Genomic DNA, 24,922 nt, shown 5'->3' on the forward strand with positions numbered 1-24,922 from the left:
TGTGGCAGTTCATCAAACCCATTTTTTCTTTAATTTAATCATCTTTGCAAACCTCACCAGACACCAGCAGAGGGATCTGCCTCTCAATTCACCAGTCCAATCTTCACTACTCTCTCTCTCTCTCTCTCTCTCTCTATATATATATATATATGTAAGCATAATCCATAGAGGAGTTGTCTCGAATACATACAGCGGTGAACATATGGACGATATTGGAATTTGAAAGAGAAGTTCGCTATGGATCTCTCAGCAGCAACTTCGTCTTCTCTCACATCGGCCTCTTCACCCTCGGCTTCCTCGACCTCGTGGTTTTCCGGCATCGTTCGCGGCCGCGGAGACCGTTCCGGAAGCGTGAAAATGGCGAGCAGCTCCGCTGGCGGCGGCGGCGGCGGCGACGGCCTCTGCCCAATCAATCGGAAGAAGCAGTTCCGTGGCGTGATGTTCAAGTACGGCCCCAAGCCCATTCAGGTCTCAACAGTTCTCTCTCTGATCTGTTAGGCATAGCGTGTATGGTGGTTTCTTTAGAATTAATTTGAATTGAGTTGATTCAATTTCAATGACTGTTTCATGTTTTTAGGAGGTAGTTATGAAATTGCACTGGCATGTTAGTTGGTTTGATTGAATCAAGTTGATTCGGGGACTATTCATGTCCAAGAAAATGAGATTCTGGAATACTACATGGCTGCTAATGAGGTTTGAAAATAAAATAGTGATTCCAGTAAATGAATATGCTTTTCTATGAGCAAGAGTACAACATTATACTCATTAAATCTTTTTAATTATTGAAATTGCATTAACGTTTTTGCTTGTAGCACTGGACTGGACAATTGGAACATAAATGGTTGAATTCATCAAGTCAGTGAGAAATCCTATTCACCATTCTTTTTGTTGCACGTATATGTGAATGCTTTGATATCAACCCACCAAAGATGTTGCAAATGTCAAATTTGTATTTGCAAAAGATGTTGATTTTTTTGGAAGAAGATATTTGTTGTCATCAAATGGCACGTACATACTTTACTGCTGTTTAGACACAAAGTTAAGTTTTAACTTTATTGACCTTGCTTGAGGAATATGTAATAAAGGGACCTCCCTCTCTATATCAGTTGATAGGCAGTTAACTTGTGTTTAAAAAAATATATGCAATTACTAGTTTGTAGTTAAAAATATTACAACTCCAAAATAATTTTTGTATATCATCGATCTTTTTTTGGATAAGAATAAGTATCTTGCTAGGAGCACCAAAGGGGTGAACCTTCCCCCATTGTATTTGCACATGCAAGCAATAGAATCCTGTTGCAGCCAGTTCTATTAAGACCCTTTGCACCACCAAATGCCACCTCCCTAATGAATCCATTTTCACTGATCAATACCATACTATGCTGCTCCACTCCGCCCATAGCAGCATATCCCCAATGATTGCAATGGCCATTGCGCTAAAATCCACCAAACTTACCACCTTTGTTGTGGATGATAAACAAGCATCACAACCATACTTGAAAGCAAAGCAAGTCATGCCAAACTGCTACTATTTATGTACACATAACATATTTACCAGTCCCCCTCTTGGCTTGTTGGCTTTGATTTCACTTTGGAACCTGAAGTCACATGGTTGAGGACTACATGTTTGAGGACTGGTAGAGAGAGGGAAACAGAAAAATCATAACATATTTTAATCTATAAACATACATACAGTTGAGTGTATAAAACTTACATATATTATTTCCATGTATAAAACACTCGTACACATGCCTTATTTTCACACTACTATTGTTTTTGTGTCATTTCTCAAATATCTCTTTCATTTCCCTGTTCTACAATATTCTATTATTTGAACAGCCTATAAATAGGCCATAGCATGTAGAGAAATGGAGGTTGGAATGATTTAATGAATTCATATTTCCCTCCTTACTTTCTCTCTCTAGTTCTTCCTTATTTCCCTCCCTTTCTCTTAATTTCTGCTGTATATCTCCCCCCAATTCTTATCCGTTTCTCTCCCAAATTTTTCCCAATTCCTTCCTAGACCCTAGCTAAACCTTAGGATCATGACATTTGGTATCAGAGCTGTCGTTTCTCGGTTGTGATTTCAATCAATCTAGACTCGAAGACGAGGCAGAGGCAATTACGAAAACAGATAGTTCAGGCGAGTTCGAGTAGCGATTTTGTCTGCATTTCAGATCTGAGTAGGAAGGAAACAAGGATTGACCCAAGATCCGCTGGTGAATTCCGATCGACTATTGGCCGTAATTCTAGTTCGGGATTTGAAGGCGACTTGGCTAGGCAATTCCGACACACGAGGAGGTGAGTGTTGGCTCGAAATTGAAGGCGAAGATGGCTGATCAATCCTTAGCCGTGAATTTCCAGCAATACAGTCGAACTCTCGAAGAGCTTCAACGGATCAAATCAGCCAACATTTTCGATCTGATTCCGAAGGAACCAAGGGCCGATTGTAACCAGGCGAGCAAGCAACTATCGATCAATCTTGGAAGGCGAAGCAAGAGGAGGACGTTCGGCCGCGAATTTCGGTAAGGCTTGCTCAAGGTGGAAGGGTGAATTGTGGCCAGGTGATCTTTGACTTGATTTAGTCGAGAGGTAAGGTAGTCTTGGGTTGTAAATTTCGTCTTAGATTTGAATTGCGTAGGCGGAGCTGGTTCCGTAATCTAATCTGACTTGAAATTGGAGGCGACGTTCCTCAGAGAGGAATCTAACGCAACCGACCTTGATCTTAGCTGTAATCTGGAAGCGGAGTTCTGCGATTTGAGCCAAGACAGTGACAAGGAATTTCGGTGGTTACGGAGCTTGGTTGGTGATTGGGTGTGGAATCGAACAAGTTACGGAAGGAGATTCAAGAAGCAGCAAACTCTGGGAAATTCTGGAGCAAATTGGACGGTGATTGGGCATGGGTTGGGGCGATTATTGAATCTGATTGACCGAAGAAAGCTAGCAATCGATTCGGAAGCCTCTTTGTCAATCCGGAGTCATCACTTAGTGAGCTACTCCAATTTATTGCCTGAGATCGGTTGGATTAATTGAATTGAGAGACAAAGACACCGATTCCAGCTAGAGGGGAAGTCACTATTAGCTATTGTGATCAACTTTTGGCTGCTGCTCACTTGATCTGAAGGTGATTTGATTCTGTCAGGTTAAGTAACAGACCGGTGCGCGTGTTGTGTTGCCGTTTGTGATCAAAAGGCAGCAAGGCCAAGCAACGCGGGATCCAGAAAGAGAAATCCAGCTTTAGATGCATGCTGTGGCTGCCGCATTGATTCGTCATAACACCAAACGGTTAGGCAAATTCGATTGGGCAACCTGGAGATCAAACATAGCTGAATTGAGGTTGAGGCAAGTAGGAAGTTGCGGTCGGAAGTGGTAAGAAGGGAATTGATATTTTCCCGAAGCAGCTTGTGGTCTTTGGAAGCTATTACAGAGGCGGGCGATTGCTAATCTACAGCGATTCCAATCTGATTTTGAAGGAGACTCAGGGAGTCGAGTGATTGTCACGGCTGCAATTCGGATCAGGCGATTACTGGAGGTTGTTCAGCAATAGCTGAATTTTGGAGGTTGCTCCTTCATCGGGGATTAAGGATTGCTGAATTTTAATACAAGGAGGAGATACCGAAGGGATCCTTAGAGGCTGATCCTTAAAGGCTGTTACAGGGTGCAATTTCAAGGAATTGAACTGAGGAGATGGCCGAAGGATTAATTGCTGCAATGAAGGAAATCAAGGACCTCCGTAGGCAGTTGGACAATATTTTGATCCTGTGTTCACATAAATTTCAGATTGCTAATCGGACTTTGTCGACCTCAATTCCAAGTGCCGATTTGCCCACTTTTGCTCCATTGGCTATTCCGGTGTTTGACAGGGATAGGCCAAAATGGTGGATCTGACAATGTGAACGGGTGTTCTACCAACACTGAGTAGCTGAAAAGGAGAAGGTAAAAATGGTTGCAGCTAATTTGAGTGGAATTCCAAGCGTTTGGTTTCAGAATTGGACCTGGGGAAGGGTAGAATGGAACTGGCCACAGTTTGTAAATGCCTTGTGTACCTGGTTTGGAGAAAGGCCCAAAACTAATATTGTCATAGGAGTTCCTAAGGATGCTCATCAAGAAGTGCAGGGAGCTGATATAGTAGCCATGGAAGAGGAAGGTGGTGTTCATACAACTAAGGAGGAGTATGAGGCTGATGAAGTACTAAGAACGAGAATGGTAGCTGCAAGGAAGGAGGACAGCCCTGCTGATCTTATTGATCTCCAAAAGCAGCAGAGGAAGGAGCTTGAAAAGTCTCTTTACCAAGTACTTGAGGAGAAGGTGGAAAGGATTGCACCGGGCACCTTGTTTGGAACATCTCATACGTATGTCTTTGGCACGGGCACACAAAACAGGACAACAGCTGCAAAAAAGGTTATTTGCTTAAAGAGAAGTTTAAATTTCTTCTTATGCCTGGAAATGAGATGGTTACAGGATTGACAGCTCCATTGGAACCATTTTCAATGGCAATAAGGAAGAGGTGGATGGCTAGACTTGGGTTCGCCGCTAGTCGTAGTTCTGTTAAGGAAGAAGGAAAGAGAAAGCAAAAGAAAAAAGTAATACGAGAGGAGAACAAGAAAAGGCGAAGAAGAAACTAGTTGGTGAAGATGGGCATCGGATGAATAACAACGGTTCAATGGTAATAAGTTTCTTAGGGACAAGAAACCTTTCAAGGAGGGAAAATTGTCATGACCCAAGAGGAATTAGAGGGGCAATTCTGCCATTAGTTACAATTGTTGGTTAGGAGATGCTATTCATTCTGTTAAAGTGCACATGGGTGCTGTTCTACAATATTCTATTATTTGAACAGCCTATAAATAGGCCATAGCATGTAGATAAATGGAGGTTGGAATGATTTAGTGAATTCATATTTCCCTCCTTACTTTCTCTCTCTAGTTCTTCCTTATTTCCCTCCCTTTCTCTTAATTTCTGCTGTATATCTCCCCCCAATTCTTATCCGTTTCTCTCCCAAATTCTTCCCAATTCCTTCCTAGACCCTAGCTAAACCTTAGGGTCATGACAGACAGGTGAAAATTCTCTTTCCATTTAGGCCTTAATTTTTTTTTTTTTTTGGCTCACATACTTGAACTAAAAATGAAAATATCTCATTTAGGGCTTGAATGGAGACTTCCCCAAGAAATCACCTACCGTTTTTCTATATAATGTTTTAAGGAAATAAAATGGATTTTTTTTCATAGGAAAATAAATTGGACTTTGTCGGGCATAAATTTGCTCTACCATAGGCCATGGCTACATTGTCTTGCAAAATTTTCTCTAGCTTTTTGTGAGTTACCTACCATCTCTTGTTTGCAAATTTTGATGTCTGTTCTTTGTGCAGGTTGCTTTTAAAACAGGTGATTATAAACAGCAAGTTATTTTTATTGGTGGATTAACAGATGGATTTTTGGCTACTGAGTATGTCCACTGTTTTGGTTTCAAATTATCATCATCATCTGTAACTACATTTGACGTTCAATGTATTGTGACTCTTCTTGCCTTCTACTGCTTTGTTGTTAACTGTGCAAAAAGAAAAATCAGTGATATCCTGTAATTTTGAATGAACACAATTCATTCATTTCTTGAAATTAAAAGGATAATTGTTTAATCTTTATCAATCATTTTTAATTGTTATACCTTTACACTTCTTTTAGATTATTTTCCTACCCATTTTTCTTCCTATGAAAAGTTAATGTCAGAGCAGCCTTTAACCTAATGCAATTGAACAGTATTAATTTCAACATGCATATGGGCCCATTCTTGGTGTGGTTTGGGGACAGCATGAGATCCCAGAAATGATTTAAGAGCCAATCTCTTTCAAAAATGCTGTAGAGAAAAAAATGGACAACATATTAGATTTTCTTTATCATGATTAGTGAAGTGAATTTTGCAATATATAGGTTTCAATGTTGATCTACCATATTCACATTGAAACTTAGAAGGATTTTCTTTTTAATGTGGGAGTTGACCTGTGGTTTTTTTCCTGTTACTGTCTACATACTTTATGGACTTGTAAAGTTGTCAGCTTGTTCTGCAGCTGTATGCTTCCAGTATCTGTTCATTTATAGAAGTCGTAAATCTTTGTACTGTACACTTCAAGTCTCCAACAAAAGTGTTTAAAAGATATTTTTGAAACTTACTGGAACACAAATGCATATGTGGATTCCTTTTGCATTCTATTATCACATGTATTGTGCATTTACACAAAGCAGCAACCAAGGAAATGTTAGTAAATTGCTACAGTTTGACAATGTTGTAGGTTTTCATGCCTTCATTTTTTGTCAAGGAGTCCCTAGTGCACGAGGCTCTTGCTTTTTGCGAGGATTAGGGAAGGGTTGTTTTAGTTTTCTATGCTCATTTTTCATTTTTTCTTAAGGAGATATGGAAATAGTGTTCCTCAAAGTTATTTAATGAAGGTGGAGAAACAAATGTTATGTTGGGGAATCTTACATAATAAATGTAACTTTGAAGAAAGAAATTACATATTCTATAGATGTATATGTACAAACATAATAAAACAATCATTGAAAAGGATGATGAATAGCTAAGTAGTTGGACCAGATAATGTCCCAATAGAATTAGAAGCAAGGAAATGCATTGGAGAAGAGGACATTTTTTGGTTAATGAAATTATTTAACGTGATCATTAAACAAAAAAAAAAGAAGGCTAGGTGAGTGGAGGGACAACACTTTAGTGCCTATTTATAAGAATAAAGGAGATTTTCAAAGTTGTGTAAATTATAGAGGAGTCAAGCTAATGAGCCACATTATGAAACTTTGGGAGAGAGTGATTGAGCAAATGTTAAGAAGAGAAGCCAAGGTGCTTGAAAATCAATTTGGTTTCATACCTAATAGGCCAACAATGAAAGCTATATACTTTATGAGTTGCCTAATGGAAAGATATAGAGATAAATAAAAGAATTTATACATGTTATAGATTTAGAAAAAAGTTGTGACAAAGTCTCTAGAGAAGTTTTATGGAGGGCCTAGAGAAGAAAGGAGTTTGAATTGCTTGTATACAAATTATTAAAGACGTACCACGGAGCAAAACAAAAAGTGAGAACATGTGGAGAAGATACTCAAGTTTTTGCAATTACAATTGGATTACTTCAAGGATCCACATTCAAGCTTTATCTCTTTGCCTTAGTAGTGGATGAACTCCCTAAACATATCCAAGCAGAGGTGCCTTGGTGCATGTTATTTGCATATGACATTGTTTTGGTGTATGAGACAAAAGAACGAGTGAATATTAAGCTCAAGATATGGAGAAACACTTCACAATCTAGAAGTTTTAAGTTGGGCAGATTGGAAACAAAATATATGGAAGGTAAATTTAGTAAACACATAAGTGTGGATAATTTTATGATGCAAAAAAATTGAAGATCAAATCTTCCTAAGGAAAAATTAGTTTAGATATCTTAGATCCACTATTTCCCCGCATAGTGGGATGAAGGCTAGATATGTTGTTGTTTATCTCAAATCCACTATTTAAAAGATGGAGAGGTTAACGAGGATATTACCCATAAAGTTGAGGTAGGATGGTAAAAATGGAAAGTGTGTTTTGTCATTTTATGTGGTAATAATTGTTATTCGTAGGGTCACTGAATCAAATTTCTTAGACAAGAATTCAACCACTCTTTAACTGCACACACTCATGGACAAATTAATAGAACAAGTTAAAAGAATCAAATAGAAAATAATAAACAGAACAGAAACATAATTGAAATAATAAGAATGCGCAAACCAAACATCCACAAGAACACCAAGATTATCCTGGTTTAGATTGCTCATTAGGACAACCCTATATCCAGCCTAAGAACCCTCCAAGAGCAGCCTTATTTGATTCAGAAAGAATGATCACAGTAAACCAATTGCACCCCGATTACAAGTCTTCTCTCAATATTACAAAAGCTATTCTAAAATCACAGCCTTTTCTCTCTCAAAGTTTTCTCGAGAAACAACAGCATTATGTGTATCTGATGCCTAACCCCCCTTCCCTATTTATAGAATATTAGGGTGATAATTCTCAGGCTATTACAAGACTGGTATGAATATTACCAGTTTACCCCCAACTTAATAGCTAATTACATGTGGGGCCTCCGCCTATCTCTACCCTCTAAAATCGCATAATAACCTATATAAAAACACTGCTATCGCTGCCATTAATACTCTAGACAAAACTCTAAAAATCATATTTTCTTAAAGCCAAAAGGGAAATTTTATAAGATTTCTATAAGATTAGTGTTGTATGGCACAAACTGTTGGGTAGTAAACAATGTGTGCAAAATACGAGTGTAACAAAGATAAGGATGTTACGATGGATGTGCAACCATACAAGAAAAATAAACTTAGAAATGAGCTTATTTGCAATTCGGTCAAAGTGTTCTATTGAGAATAAGATGCGTGAGACATGATTAGGATGTTTTGTTCATTTGAGAAGAACACTAATAGAAGTTCATCCAAGGAGAGTGAATGGAATGGAACAAATCTTGAGCAAAAGAGGTAGAAGAAGTTCAAGAAAATTTTGATGGGAGGCTCTTAGGTAAGATATGAGTTATAAGGGCCTTATAGAAGATATTATAGGAGTTATAAGGCTATTATATTTAATGCCATGTTTAAGGGTTTCTTATCAAGCTTTCTCTACTCTTCCTCTACCCCTTTAATATGATATAAATATATTATTAATAACAGTTTAAAGAAATAGTTGGCCAATATTAATTTTTATTAGTATTATTGGTGTTAATGCTGTTATTTTATCACAATCAATGAATTATTATAATATTATATCATAATTAATAGTACTAAGTAAACTGTTAGAATAGTAAATGAATAATATTTATACTGCCATTATAAAAGTTGTTATTACCAAAATTCTTATGGAGTGTATTCATATTAATATCAATATAAATAGTAAAATATGATTCGTAAAATTGACTAATAATATATTAGCAATATAAATGACATAGCTATCATATTAGTAAAATATTACTTTGTTATTTTTAATTCTTGTTTTTTTCATGCCATTATAGAATGTAAATGATAATATCTTAATATAATTTATGCTAAAATTGTATTCTTTTAATGAACATTAAAGCATTAAATATTAATTTCCACCATCAATATCAATAAACTACAAATATTACTATTAAGCAAGATCACGATTAATATGTTAATAACTAAATTTAATATATTATGCTTAATATTGATATTATTGTAGTATTATTAATATTTTAATATCAGGATTTTAGTAAATTATTATTATTAAGCTACTAATATAAATAATGAATTATAATATTATTTTGATGAACATTACAAAACTAAGAATAATATTCTAGTCATTAGCATTATCATATTAATGAAAATTTCTTTTGTACCATAAATTTACTAAAATTGTAAAAAAGAACTAAAATTTATTATTCATTATCATTGATGACTACCATTAGTATTATAATATTTGTAATATCATGTATATTGTACTGGTGGTATCAATCTTTTAGCGTTATCAAACTAATTCTTAATATTTTTAGTATGATAATAATGATAACAATGATCAATTATTACGATGAATATCGTAATATTAGCTTTATTACAAATATTATTTTGATAATATTAGTCTTATAAGATTGACAATATAACTATAAATATTTTAACATAATCATAATCTTATTAATGACTTGGAATTCTTTATATCATAGTATTATAATAATAATGTGATAATAATAATTTTATAAAATTAATAACAATATTACTAAGGGAAGACACATTTTTTTTTTAAATGGTAACATTGTTTTTAGAAGGAGTGGAAACACCTCTTTCTTGTGTTAGTGTTTTCCTAGTTTTTGTTTTTGTGAAAACATGAAAAAGTTTTTTTATTTATATTTGCAAAAAATTAAAACTGAAAACTGAACCTTGAGAACAGGAAACTGCAATTTAATCAAACAGGTTCTAAAACTTTGGGGTATATAATGAAGGAATTCACTTGTAAGTAGTAGTTGCATTTTATAAATGACACTTATTTCCCTCTGCAGATACTTAGAACCTCTGGCAATTGCTTTGGACAAAGAGAAATGGTCTCTGGTTCAGTTTTTGCTCTCATCTTCTTATAGTGGATATGGCATCTCAAGCTTGAAGCAGGTAACTTTTCCTTCCTTGTCTAACTTCTCTATGGCAAGTGAACTCTATTTGGTTCTTTGGGTGGATGTTACACTCTTTCCAACTTTATGGCATACTTCTTAGCTTGAAAAAATAATTATGTACACTCTCTAGACAATGTGATTAGGTTGTTTTATTGATCTCAAAGCTCTTCTTTTGTTGGGTTTTACTGAGCTTTGCTTGTGATAGTACTTAAGTGGCTATTCATAAAAGAACTTAACGCCTTACCGTAATCAAATGTGTTACTCATACTCAAACCTGTAAATCAAAAGATTATTGACAATTGGAAACTCATATTCTTATAGTTTCCTTATCCGTCTTTAATGAATATTACTTTCTGGCAGTAGGATCCAAAAGTAAATATGTCATTATCATCATAAATTCATTATTCCATCATCAGATCTACTCTTTCTGTATAGCAGATGGCGTTCCTTGTATTATTTGGTTTAATTTGAACAAAAGATCAGCCTCAAAGTTGGGTGAATCACGCCATCCCATCACTTTTAAAAATTTATGTACCGTGTTCTCTTTTTCTATGTAACTTGCAACCAATTCCAAGCTTCTTTGGCATCTTCTGCTCCTTCTCTATGTGGGTGCATATATGTCTATAATGTCTGTATCTCACTTTTGATTGGCTTTGACCAAAGGGTCAGCTGCAATGCAAATACATTACACCATCCCAACAGCAGGAACAACAAGATACCAAGCTTAAATCCCACTAGACAAGTTGGCTATATATGGGTTCTAACTTGTCAATCATCTCTGTGATCTATGACCATATCTTCTATAAGGTTATTATGACCTATATCATGTTTAAGAGCATCCCCTATCCTTTTTGTTACAAATTTCTTCCATTTCATCTACTCTCCTCACAAGAGCATCTGTTGGTCCCCTTCTCACATGATCAAGCCACTTTAATTGCATATTACACCCCTTGTCTTAGTAAAGAGCCACTTTGATCTTATTATGAATAATCTCATTTTTAATCTTGTCCTTTCTTATATGGTTGCTACCCATCATCACATCATCATCTCAGTTATAACATATTTTGTGCAAGTAGGTTCCTTGTCGCCCAGCACTCTGTGCCATACAACAGCCATCTGATAGTACTTTTCTTTTAGCTTTAAAGTGATGTTACTTTCACATAAAACATTGGAAGCATCTCTATTTTAACCATTGTGCTTTAATTCTACAAGTAACATCTCTTAATGGTATCAAGTACGTTCAAAGTTGTATCATGCAATATGTGGTAAACCTAACCTTCATCCTGTTGATCAACAACACACTTTCTGAATTCTGACCAAATTAATGGTCTTGGAGGTTCTTCATTATAGCACTGGATTGTGTTATGAACCCAATGGTGAATGAATAACATATTAAGGTAAAATATGAGGCTTGACTTGGATCTGTGTCAGACCAGGAAAAATAAAAAAAGCATCTCAGAATATCTTGTTCTTTTGCTTAATTGTCTGTGGCCTATGCAAATTGGAGAAGAGAGATGCTATTATTGACCAACTGTGTTCCATTTCTTTAGTTGCAAAGGATTCAATAAATGTAATCAAATGGCTCACTCCCCATAGATATTGATTTTGTGTGGGAAAATATTGTGTCACTTTCCAATTTGATGTTGGAAGCCCTTGGTTATTTCCCCTTTCCAAGGACCCAAGACCTGCATTTATCCCTGTAGATTTGCCTTCTGCAAATCTTAATTTCATAAGGATAGGTTTTCTTTTCTTCTCTGGATCAGCACACATGGTATTCACAGTGGAATCTCGACTCAGAACTGCATGTCTAACCTTAATGAGATGGAGAAAAGGAATCAAAGAAAGTTAATGTTTAGTAGGGAGAAATAGATTTTGATTCTTTGGAAAAGTGTATTGGATCAATAGGACTTTTTTTGGTATGCCAAATGGTCACTTTGGATATTCAAACTAAATGCATGTTTTCAATGATGTCTAGAAGCGGGCGGACAGAGAAACATTTATCAGGATGGTTGGATTGAAGATGTGGCCAAATTTGGATTGTTTTTGGACTACCTTTTATAAATGGTGGATCCAGTTGTTTTCTAGGGTGATTTCCTGATAAGTTTGTGCAAGTCACTTCTTTACTTGCAATTTTGCTTGGATAATAAGGTCACCAGGTTATTCCTGAGAGAATTGACAGAGAAAAAAGAACAACTGTGGAGGGACTTGTTTCATATAGTGAAAATTTTGTGCTCGATTCTGGTTTGTTTCATAAAACTGTTACTTAAATGATACTATCTTTGGACAATTTTACCAGATCTGTTATAGCTGCTCATTTGCATCCTTGTATTTTAGTACTCATGAGATGTGTTCTACAAGTTTTCCTGGCTTTCTTTTTCTTTTCTTTTTCTCTGCTCTCTTTCCTTCTTAACTTTTCTGTTTAATATATGTTGCAGGATGCCATGGAGCTTGACCAGCTGATCAGTTATTTGATTAACAAGGAAGATTCAGAGGGTGTGGTGCTGCTTGGGCACAGTACTGGCTGTCAGGTGAGTATTTCTGTTGCTTTTCCCCCTCTTTGCTTCAGAATTTACAATCATGTAAATCTCACTGTTAGATTGATCTCACACTTTGTGAGAAAAATATAATTAGCTAGCTCTCAGCTGAATACTCTTTGTAGGATATTGCATATTACATGCGGACAAGTGCTGCATGCTCCAGAGCAGTGCGTGCTGCTATCTTGCAGGTATTGTGCCAATGTGAACCCAGGTCTTCACTGTATTCCCATTTATGTGAAAGTTCTGGTCATTGCGGTATGGTCAAGTGTAAAGGCTAATTGTTGCAACTCTAATGCAGTGAGCTAATTGTTGCAACTCTAATGCAGTGAATGTCTTCCATATATATATATTTTTTAAATTTATCTTTCTTCAAATTTTGTAGTAGTTTATTGGAGTATGAATCAATTCAACTCAGTTTGAGAATATGGTGAACCTTCAGTAACTGCCACTTATCATATCAGGTTTATTCTTGATAGTCTTTTTTGGTTAAAAAGTGGTTGATTACTTGATAATTTTTTGGTTAAGAAGCACTCAGCGGAGTAGGATCTCCAGGTTTCTGAACTTGGGGGTTGCTGGGTGATATTAGCAGCCTCTTGTGTTTAACATTTTGAGTGGAAGGGGCAGTCATAAATTCCCAACTGTCTTTAATGATAGAAAAAGGAGGAAGAGAGAGGTGGGGGGCACTGGGCTCAAGGAAATCCCAATGTTTTGTAGTCCTGTGTTGGCCTGACTTGAATAATTTCCAACTCATTGAAAGGTGTTTCTGCCACTCAGATTCTTGCATGAACCCATTGCAGCATGTGCTTTCTCTTTTCTTCTGTACTCTGCATATTCTACGAATTCATTCCCCCTCCCTCTCCCCTGGACCAAAAATAAAAACAAAAATCTACATCTTGCTTGTCAGCTAGTAAAAATTTGTCTTACATTAAAAACTATATATTTTCAAGCAATACTTAAAATGGGTATCATTCATTTTGTTATGTTCACTAGTTAATGTTAATTCTAAGACATAAAATTTATGATCAAATTTGTTCATGAGAAAAGTTGTGATTCAGATTGCCTAGGAATTGTATACCAGCTAATTTTTATATTTTATTTTTCTAAGTATATTTTATTTAGTAATGCTATTTTTCTAAATAGTATTACTAGATACTAGATAGATGTTAAAGCATTAGGCATATAAAAAAATGTGAGCTAGTGAGAAATAAGTGAGGAAGGTTATTTCTCATTTTAGAAAAAAAGTATGGAAGGCCATTAATTTGGCATTGCTTCTTATTTGATTTTACTGTTAAGTATTGAAAGAGATGAATGCTGGTGAAGTAAAACATTTCTGAAATACAATACGTTAACTATATACTCTTTTAGTTAGTTGATTCTTTTGACAAAAATAAATTGTATTATAGCTTTTACATAGTATTACAGTTTTTATTTTTCAAACAAAAGCTGTTGTTTGTATAGGAAGAAATATGGCTCGACTTTGCTTCATTTCCACTACAGAAAGAAAAGTTTCTGCGTCTAGTTGATTTACTTCTGTGAAATATAAAGGTTAAGATTGTCTACAAGCCTGTAGATGTGTCTCATCATTAAAAGAAAAAACTTGACATAGTACGCAAGGTCAATTAACATGCACAGTGGGATGATTTGTCATGTTTCAAGGAAATAGGTTTAATTTTTATGTGAGCATAAACTACACAGTGACCACTAGAAAGATCACACGTGCAATAAGACATACATACTTGACATACCACTGTCCCAACTACTAGGCATTAAGAAACGCACTCATACACACATTTCTAGCATATTGAAATATGCAGATAACAGCAACTTTGAAAGCTATAAAAGGCTCTTCAATTTTAATTAAGCACTAATTTATGGCTTTTTTCATAATGTTGATTGGATTGTGTAGGCTCCTGTTAGTGATCGTGAATATAGAGCAACTCTTCCTGAGACAGCTGCTATGATTGACTTGGCTTCAAAAATGATCAGTGAAGGCCAGGGGTCAGAATTGATGCCAAGGGAAGCAAATCCAGATGCTCCAATCACTGCTTATAGGTAGGCTCTCCCCCTATTATGTGACAATTGATTATTGAGAGCTTAAGGATCTGTTCTATTTTCAAGAACTACCATTGCCTTCTTACATTTTCCTAGTTAACTTTCCTGCCCCTCTCTGCTCCATCAATCTTCATGTTTCATGCATATGGAACTGGATGCAAGGTTGGAATGAAAATTGTCATTGAATTGCAAGAATTATGTTAGAATTGTTTCATCAAACTGTTACCATATTATTTTTTATATTTTAGTTTTTTTTTTTGGTTTCGTAGATGAACCTTGGGGCTTAAAGAGCAGGGATATTTTTATATGGTAATTACTTGTAGAATGGCCTCTTAGGAGAAAAAGTGAATTAGATTTTGTAGAACGAGAGCTGAAGATCATTAAAAGGCACTTATTATCTTCATTTCTTGGCTTCTCTATTTCTCATTTGTCTAGAATTCATGATGTCTGATCTAATGAGTTTTATACTGGTTGTGGGCTACCTAATGCAGTCTTTCTCCTTTCTCCAAGCTTGGGATGGACGGTTAATAGAAGGAACACCTTCAACACTAGAATTAGTGTTGTTGTTCTTGGTTATCTGTTTCTTTATATCTCTTTATATTTTCTAACTAAGTTCTCTTCATCTCCTGTTTTTTAGGACCTATTCTCTTTTTATCTCATAAAAAAAAATAATTGTGTTATTTCTATCATATATTAGAAGAAATTCTTTAGCAGTCCAGGCTTATATCAAAACTTTGCTTTAAATTTTGCTCATTACAATGCCATAGGATTAGCAAAAAAAAGGTTATCAGGAAAAAGTGGAATTTGGAAAAAGATCTTTTAACATAGAGGTCTGAGATATTGTACATATTTGGAAGACTTCCAAACAACACACCCTTCTGTTTATGATTGGTTGGCAAAAACACACAATAACAACAATAATCACAAGCTTTAATTTGATTAGGTGGGGTTGTCTACATTTCTAGACCTTCAGCCATCTCAATCCATGGCAATATACAATTGATTGGTAAAAACATAAAGGGAGAAATTCCTGAGAGATCTCAAGCTAAGGACTGTTGATAGACGGATGGAATTCTTATACTTAAAACTTGTTGATTGGAGAAGAAGATTAATTAACAGAAGTTGTGAAGTCTTTTTTTCCTAGCGATGTATGGTATAAAAATCCCCTGGACAAGTTGTTCATTCCTTAGAGAGCAAGTGACGTATCTAGTTTGGTTCCATACATTTGTTATCAGATGCTTGAACTTCGTGATTTTTCAATTTGACAGATTTATTTTTCCCAAAGTTGTTGACTTGACCTGTTTTTGCCTGATATGATAACCGATAGATGATTCAAGCTGAATATAATTTATCTGTTCAACTTGTTAAAGGAACTGTTGTAACGCCCCGCTTTTCCGAGCGTTAAATAACTTAGGAATTTCGGGAATAATTTTTTTTTTTTTAAACTATTTCTCGACAATCCCGTTTTACCTTCTCAACACACTAAATAAGAATCAATAAGTTAATACAAGTAAACATCATAATTGCGAAAGCTTAAAATTGAAACCTGATATGGTATAGAATCGTAATCCACTTTAATCATAAAATAAGAATTCGTACCATTACATCTTTACATACTTAATTACATGGAGATTCATCATCAAGAGATAACAACTAAATACCTCGATTGATACAATCTAAAGATACCTCAAAAATACATTAAACCATAACAATTATACATGATCATCAATACAATAATATATCATGACTCCTCATGAAGAAGTAAATACAGGGACAACTCGTCAAACTCATCAGCCACGTCATCACGTGCCGTTACGTCTCAATCATCTCTTTGCCATATCTGCAAGTCCTAACTGGAACGTGGAATGTTCCAGGAGCATAATCCATTAGAAGATGAAACTTCTAGTGAAGGTCTAAAAACATGATACGTGAATGCAAGATGCAAATACATGAACATACATTGCCCTAGTGTAACTTCCCAGGCCCAACTTGGCACGGAATCCTAGGCAAATCCCGAACCTCTACAGGATAAGCCTAACGGTATTCCATCATTGCCCTAGGGGAATTACGGCTACACTCTGGGGCGACATCCCATTCCCATGCACAAATATCAACGTGACAATAATATCATGCCATGCAAATATCATAATTTTCCATGCAATATGACAAAAATGAATCATATCTTTCGTAAATATCATGCATATATAAGCAATCATATCTTTCATAAACATCATGTATAATAAACAATCATTTCGTATAAGATAGGAAAAACTCACCTTTAGCACAAGTTCGAACTTTCTCGAAAAACATGCATCGCCTCGATTTTCGTGCCAACTCTCAAAAGTTGCACCAATCACATCATCTCGATTACCTCAACATAAAAATGACATTTATTATTAAATATCCTCAATATTCCATTTATTTCCTATTTTCCTTCATTTTCTTTCATTTTTCCTTCTGAAAATCCCAATAAATACATCGAGACTATTTTCTCAAATCTATCTTCACAACAATTCATAATAGACTATAAAATTTAAGGGAAAAATACTGAACTTACCCGGATATTGCGTTTTCACGCAAAACGAGATTTTTTTATGCTAAAACCGAGACACTGGGAACCCAAACTTCAAAACTTTTTGCACAAACCTCCATAAAATATTTTTCTAGAATTTTTGGGATTTTTCCCAATTTTTTTCCATGCTCCACGCGCCCGCACGCGTCTGCACGCGCTAGGGCGACTAGGTGCGTGTGAGGTGCAGCGTGTGATCGGCACGCGCCAGTCGTCTTCTCCGGCGACGGCCGTGCCGGTGATCTGGGATTTCTCCACCCCTCGAAAGCCCATCTTTAGTCGATCCTCATGGCATGGGTTTGAGCTTGAAAGGAGGTTCGGAAGGCCTCCGATTTGTCGGCCGAAAGCTCGGCCAGACCGCTCGCCTCTAAACTCCGGCGAGCTTCGAAACCCCATGAAACTTGCTCCAAAATGCCTCAGAGTTTCCAGAATGAAACTACATCTTATGGGCTTCAAAAGTCCCTTATTTTGAACGGCCAATTCATTTAATTTCGTGGCCGATTTGAAGCCTTAATCTTCCCAACTTTCGGCCACTTTGAATGCCTATTTATAGGCCATTTCGATCCTTCAAAAGCTCGATTTTGACCAACCCCAGTCTCCTAGAGCCTCTACCTCCCCCATGTCGATCCAGAAACCCATCGAAATGCTCTATTTTTCGCGATCAAAGTGGGCAAACTTTCGGCCAAAAGTTAACTCGATTCCGACGCGATTTTGGCCACTTGTTGGCCAAAAATCTCGTCTTGGCCTTGCCCCCGAGGTCCCTCAGCCCTTTCCTCGTGTCTCCCATAGCCGAATTCGGCGACGGGATGGCTGGTCGGCCATGGTTGCTTGGGATTTTCTTAAAATTGCATTTTAGCCCCTTGCATCTTGGCTTTCTCACTTTAACCAATTTTTACAAAGTCCCTCAACTTTTCATAATTTCCATTAAGACCCTCAAGTCTTAAAACATTCATTTGACCCCTGAAAATTCCAAGAAATTATTGTTTTGACCTCCCTCTGGTAATTTCAAAAAACTGCACTTTGGCCCGAATCTTTATTTCAGCCTTAAACCTCTTCATTTCTTCCTGAAACCACTAAAGGGTTGTTCCTTATGAAAAACCGAAGTCTCTTTAAGCTTCCGTTGACTTCTCGAAAGTCGTTTATAACAATTCGGTATTGCAGCCTAATTAATAGCTGCATTTTAGCTGTACCGAAAATCGTTCCTGATCCGATTTCTTTCAGCACTATAAATCCTATCTCGGGGTGCTTGTTAATGCCACGTAATTTTTCTTTGACATCTTGGCTTCAGGGCACTCCCTGCAGTCGATTCGGTCATTTTTTCGGGTTATTCAGATACTAATCTTCTCTGAAATCCCATTTTTCTAATAAATTGCTTATTCTTAATTAGTCCAAATTTCTCGGGTATTACAACTGTAGTGGCTCCTATATACAAAAATTAGTACAATGATTAAGGATTTTGAACTTGCCTACATTAATCGTATTGTAATTGTAACTTAGCTGGTGCCGAACCTCTACCACCACTAAAGGAACATAAGCATTTTCATGATTGGCTCCAGTTATTTGAGATATGTTTCTTGATGCAAACAATGAAAAGTATGATGTGATAAAGTCAGCATCTGTTCTAGACAACGTATCAAGAAATTTTAACTGTTATAGATTCAGCTTTAGGTGCATCTCTTTACAAGCATTCTGTATATCATAAGACTTGGTCCATACTAGCAAGATGATTTTATTTATTTATTTTTTTTTGCCACATTTATTCTGGGAACTCTTTTTGCTCTTGAAGTGCTAGGGAATACTGTACCAGGAAAAGAAAAGAGAAAATGGAAATGTTCATTTGTTTTAGTTTTATCTAGAATACAACACTGAAGATTGCAATTATTTTTTGTGTTGATTCCTTGCAGATATCACTCCCTTTGTGCATACAATGGGGATGACGACATGTTTAGTTCCGATCTTAGTGATGATCAGCTGAGAATGAGACTTGGGCACATGTCTAATACTCCTTGCCAGGTGGGCTTATATTTTTCATACTTGGCTTTGTAAAAGGAAGTTTGTGTTATCAATGCAAACGAGGGACATAATAGCCGAAAATTTTTTAAACATGTTGGACAACTTTTTCTATGACAACAGGACTCTACATTTTCAATCAGTCTAATACAGGAGGAGAAAGTCAGAAAAGGGTGTGTGGGGGTGTGGGTGGGAGAGAGAGAGAGGGAGACTACTAAGCTAGCCAACCTGCAGTTTAGCACACTTGATATGCTCAATTGTACTTCATAAGAACAGTGCCATCTCCATTGGCGGTAGATGGTGAGTGATAGGATGCTAATAATAGTGTATTTTATGTAGGCTATCTTTTTTATGTCTGATGAATATGTGCCAGATTATGTTGACAAGAAAGCACTAGTTGACAGGGAGGGAAGGAGAGAGACTACTAAGCTAGCCAACCTGCAGTTTAGCACACTTGATGTGCTCAATTGTATTTCATAACAACAATGCCATCTCCGTTGGCGGTAGATGGCGCGTGATGGGATGCTAATAATAGTGTGTTTTATGCAGGTTATCTTTTCAATGTCTGATGAATATGTGCCAGATTATGTTGACAAGAAAGCACTAGTTGACAGGCAAGGGCTACAACTTTTCAATAAATATTTGCTAGTTTAGGAAAAGCATAGTATTTGTTCATTCACCAATATGACTGAACTTGTGATTGAACCAATTATTGTGTCTTATCCGTTCTCAATTGGTGCAGATTGTGCAGAGCAATGGGTGGTGCAGAGAAAGTTGAAATCCAATGGGGAAACCATTCCTTGTCTAATAGAGCTGAAGAAGCTGTCCAGGCCGTAATAAACTTTGTTAAAAGAGAGGGACCAAGTGGATGGGATGATCCCTGGAACTAACATGGTGATTCCTCGTGACATTATTTGCTTTCATTGTTTGTTTAGTTCTGATTCAGCCTTCGTTCTTGATTTTAGATTTCCTTTCCCAGTATATTATTTTACCCATCGTTTGCTCGTAAGTTAGACTTCAGATAATTCAAAGGGTTGAATGAGTTTTGACTTACATATATGTAATGGGTTGATGGTTTTGGTTTCTACTGCTTAGTTTTGTTTGACAGACCAGAAATTTGAAGAAATGTTTCAAAGCTCTTCTAATGTTATTTTATTTGTATATTTATTTTTGGGGCAGGGGAAAGGAGTAAGACGCAACTTGCCCTTGATTTTTTTCGTTCTTGTTATAATTTGATTGGTTTTGAATGGGGTTTATTGAGTTGTGAAAGTTGATGTATTAGTAATCATATTCCTATCAGTGTCCTTAAGAAACCTATACAACGCCTTAGGCTAAAGCTATATAATATGCTTCATCAGTAATTTTTCGGAATCTCTTTATAGTGTGTTTAGAAGCACAAACTTGTATTTTCTAGACTAGCAAAGCTCTATCTCTGACATAATGGGTGTTAATAACTGATCAGATGGGATTTTTCTTTGGTTTAATCAGTTACTACCATCATGAGATTGAAACAAATCCTTTCTCTTTTTTTTTTTCCTTTTAATTTTTACACTTATATAATTTATACTAAATGTCCAGATTAAATTGTCAATATATTTGCAAGAAGTTGGTTTGCGTGATGTTTCCCTTTATTTTGTCCGTATACTACTTCAATAACAAGGTTCAGAAATGTCATCCGTTTGAGTACCCCTTTGCTTGGATGCATTTAAATATGGACCTAACCTTCATCAAAGTCTGTCCAACCTACCTACAATAAGTATTGAAGGCAGTTAATGTAGCTTGCACATGTTCATAAATCATACGTGTCCCCACTGTGCGCATTATTGCTTTGTCCATGGGAGGACGTGAACAGGCTTATGTAAGCATATACAGAGGAAAATGCTAAAAGAATACGTTTGTAAGTTGAAAACTGATTCAGAATGGTGTGATACCAACAATTAAAATAATCACAACCTTAATTTTGCAATAACCACATTTATTTGTTCGGACTCCTGTCACGTTCTTCTTTTGTGTGGAGTATTACACATCATCTATTCATTTACGAATCCACTTGATCTAAATGTTGAGCATTATCATTTGTTTAGACATGATACACTGTATTGAAGATGTGATTATTCGATTGCTCTGTGAATTTTAATGATTGTCTAGAATTACTAGAAATCCTTAGGTATGATATTGGATATAATGATCTTACATAGAATATGGCCGAGGACAGAGATGCATGGAGGTCTACAACTCATGTAACTGAGACTCCACATGGTAGGATTAAGGTTTGTGGTGGTGGTTTTAGAATTATTAGAAAGGACTTGAATGCATGCATGCCCATGATTTTAGACATAAAGTCATCATTTGCTTTTAAATTTTCATCATCTCTTTATCTGCGCAATTGAGTGATTGAGCAGTTTTACTTGGGTGATTATAGGAATTAACATCTTACTCCTGGGGCGTGCCATTGAAATTTAACATCATTGAATTTTCTTTTTAGTAGTATATAAGATCCCTTTCTTGGTGGTGAATCCAGTCGTTGATATGCTCTATTCCTTGTATCTAAGTCCAGATAACGTCTGATCTTTTTGCTCTGTTACTGCTCATATCATCAACGATCCTTCAATCCATACTGGAAAGTTTGAACTTTCCCTAATGTGGAGAGAGACTGAGAGAGAAGTAAAGCAAAATGGTAATTATAATGGAGATTGGGAAAGGAAGGGCCAGGGTTTGGTCTACAAAGGTGGCTCATCGGGTTTTAGGGTCAGGCCGGGACCACGTTATTTTGGTTATGGGTTTAAGAATTCATTTTATTCCAAAAATTAGAGAAATTGGTCTTAATTCCTTGCATCAACTTTGAAAACCATTCTCGTGTGAAACTGAAACTATTCAAAAATGGCAGCGTTTTCAAACTCTGTCTCAGTCTCCACAAAACACTTTCCTACCTTTAAACCCCTACACCAATTATGTCAAGGAACACTTATTGTGCAAAACCATTTCATACTGATGAAATATGAGAAGGGAAAATGAGATGCGTACGAATCTCTGTTGAAAAAAGATCGTGTAAAATGACACGAAACTAACATTTCTGAAATTATAGTTTTTGTTTTCTCAATATATAAGTGTGAATGATGAGCTTGGCAAGTGGTTGATATTTGATGGATGGAGGGATGCAAAACAAAAGCATGTCATTCCCAATTTCTCATAGTGCCAGCTTCGTAGTCTTCCAATTTTAGCAACATCCAGCCTTGCATGCGTTTCATATGTAGCCCTCATTTCTCTCTTAACATTCTGGTTTTGCAGACTTGTTCATGGACCACAAAGACAAAAGCAGAAAGGAAAGAAATGATAGGAAAAGAACAATTAGTGGACAAAGCTCAATAGGTCATCATCATCATTGCAAGTTTTAATCTTATTTGAGCAGTTACTTTGAGTTGTAGTTCACTAATTATTTTTATTTATCTAGAATTCATGAGAAAAGTTTTTGACGATTTTTATACTGCTTGTTAGTCACCTAGCTAGCGCCATTATTTAGCTGAGCTTGAAACTAGTTACACATAGGAGTAATACTTGTTTTTTTTTTTTTTTTTTTATGTGAGTAAATCATACTTGACATCCAAAGAGGTTTTGTTAATCTCTGAGTCAAATATTTGTTAAGAAATACATATACTTTTATGAAACTTCATAGGTACCCCCATGTAACATATTTCATACTTTAAAAGGTAATTTGATGTAACTTTTGAATAATAGAGATGGTATAGTTTCTAAGAAGGGATAATTTTTTCATGTAATTATACTATATTTCAAGGGTGCCAACTGTAATTTATCCTTTTTTACTTTTATATCTTTGAGTTGGGAAAATAAGAAGAATATTATTAGTATTGGCCATTTTTTGGGGGTATTTAGTTACTAATGTAAAATATAATATGCTTAAGCTAGTTTGTTTTTGATTTATTTTCTTCTGACAAAATTCAAGACACACAGCGTTGCACCTTTCTTTCTAGGACCATTTGTAGGATCAAACTAGAAGGGCAACCAATAACCTCAAAAAGTGCCAAGTAACTTTATGGTACAATTTGGACATTTTAGTGAAATGATTTGAATTGCAAATATGTTCTGTGAGTGCACATGCCCCACAAAATTCAGAAGGAATCAACACAAAACATCAGAGAGAGAGAGAGAGAGAGAGAGAGAGAGAGAGAGAGAGAGGGCCATACTAGGTTTCCCATAGAGTCAAACGTTACTGCATTATTTGCAGTTCTTCTTGTGGATTTCATGAACTCATTAAAATATACGGCTTGTAATAAAGAGGCCTGTGGAGGTCATGTGAGCACAGTAAAAATGCAACATGTATTGGTTGGACCCTAGAGCATTATTAATGGCTTCCCCACATAAGTATCTTTCTTTGATCTCATTGTCAATCACCATCACACACTCACAGAGCTCCATTGCTGTTCTTGTGAAGATAAATAATTGCCCGATGCATTTCCCTTTAAACTCCATGTAAGATATTGAAAAGTGATGCCATAAACAATTGAATCTTCGATCCCCATGTTTTTAAATCTGGGAAATTGGAAGACAGCCCATCATCATTCTCAAATCTGTGAAACAATGAAGCAGATATTTTCCCTTGATGTCTTTAGGCACTTCAAAGGGCAACAGTGTTATTAAATGAGTTGAACTTGTGACCTCCTGAAAGTCTCTTTAGAAACATCATTTATCACTTTGATGAACCCATTTTTTAGTGAAATTAGTCTTTCACATGGATATTTGCCACAAAAGCTTAGTAATAGTAATACCATTATTTTAGATGATATTTAAATATAGGGGAAGAGGTTAGACATTGAGTGCAGTTGGCTCATTAGTGTTGCAATCTGGGAACATATTCTTTGTCTGCATAAATGTGAACTTTATTAGGGGCTGTATATGCACAGGAATTCTCACTAAAGTTGAGGAAGGGAGGGGACCTTTAGGGCGTAAATTTAAATTCACTTAATAATGATGGCTAATCACCCTTCAAAATTTCCTTTACAGGTAAAAGGGCATTGGTAAAGTTGAGGAAATGTGACAGAGAAGAGAGAGAGATGGAAGGAACAGCTCACAAGGTTTGATGATGGGTTGGCCTTTTAAGAAAAACAACAATTATTAGGTTGTGAAGAAGGGTACAATTTGCAGGAAATTACTATCAATATGTTTCGGCAATTCAGTTGCTTTTGGGGCACTTTTTTTCTTATTTTACTAATATATTACTATCATTAGTAGCACATTCTATTACTTTCAAAAATTATTTTCATTTCCCTCTGAATTTTGTATGCATCTCTACTTTTCTTTCAAGCATAATATGCACAGATCTTTTGGTCAACACTGTTTGTATTTTTGGGTCATTTGTGTGAAACTCTTTATCATTTAGAAATGATTTTGAATATTAGTGTGGTTTAGTTTTTTTACATAGACATCCGTTTTATATTACTAACATTATCATTTAAATCGTAATTAAGTTAAATTAATTACATTAAATATAAAATGATTAAATTAAAATTAGCTAATTAGAAAATAAAAAATCAAAATAAAAGATTGGTCATCGACTCACAAATGGAGCGACGGTTAGCA

At 35.8% G+C, this 24,922-nt stretch overlaps 1 protein-coding gene across 4 annotated transcripts; it reads left to right on the forward strand.

The window, feature by feature from the left end:
* Positions 1 to 24,674, forward strand: LOC127811681 (UPF0613 protein PB24D3.06c-like). 4 transcript variants are annotated; one of them, XR_008025775.1, is made up of 11 exons: positions 11 to 468; positions 5,366 to 5,442; positions 10,052 to 10,157; positions 12,595 to 12,687; positions 12,819 to 12,884; positions 14,603 to 14,748; positions 19,222 to 19,330; positions 19,877 to 19,941; positions 20,070 to 20,221; positions 22,616 to 22,696; positions 24,347 to 24,674. XR_008025775.1 is itself a non-coding variant. In XM_052351773.1 (10 exons), the coding sequence occupies exons 1-9, from the start codon at positions 238 to 240 to the stop codon at positions 20,215 to 20,217; spliced, it is 1,041 nt and encodes a 346-aa protein (XP_052207733.1). In that variant the 5' UTR covers positions 12 to 237; the 3' UTR covers positions 20,218 to 20,221; positions 24,347 to 24,674. The 4 variants fall into 4 exon arrangements, 2 of the variants coding, with proteins under 2 accessions (XP_052207733.1, XP_052207732.1); XR_008025776.1 differs by lacking the exons at positions 22,616 to 22,696; positions 24,347 to 24,674 and adding an exon at positions 19,451 to 19,627 and having other exon boundaries at positions 1 to 468; positions 20,070 to 20,209; XM_052351773.1 differs by lacking the exon at positions 22,616 to 22,696 and having other exon boundaries at positions 12 to 468.
* Positions 24,675 to 24,922: the final 248 nt, after the last annotated feature.

Source organism: Diospyros lotus, chromosome 10 (genome assembly GCF_014633365.1).
Source record: "Diospyros lotus cultivar Yz01 chromosome 10, ASM1463336v1, whole genome shotgun sequence".
NCBI lineage: Eukaryota > Viridiplantae > Streptophyta > Magnoliopsida > Ericales > Ebenaceae > Diospyros > Diospyros lotus.

Coding starts and splice junctions, on each gene's coding strand:
- LOC127811681 (XM_052351773.1), top strand. CDS start 238: ATGGATCTCTCAGCAGCAACTTCGTCTTCTCTCACATCGGCCTCTTCA. Junction 469..5,365: donor ACGGCCCCAAGCCCATTCAG/GTCTCAACAGTT, acceptor TTCTTTGTGCAG/GTTGCTTTTAAAACAGGTGA. Junction 19,942..20,069: donor AAGAAAGCACTAGTTGACAG/GCAAGGGCTACA, acceptor CAATTGGTGCAG/ATTGTGCAGAGCAATGGGTG.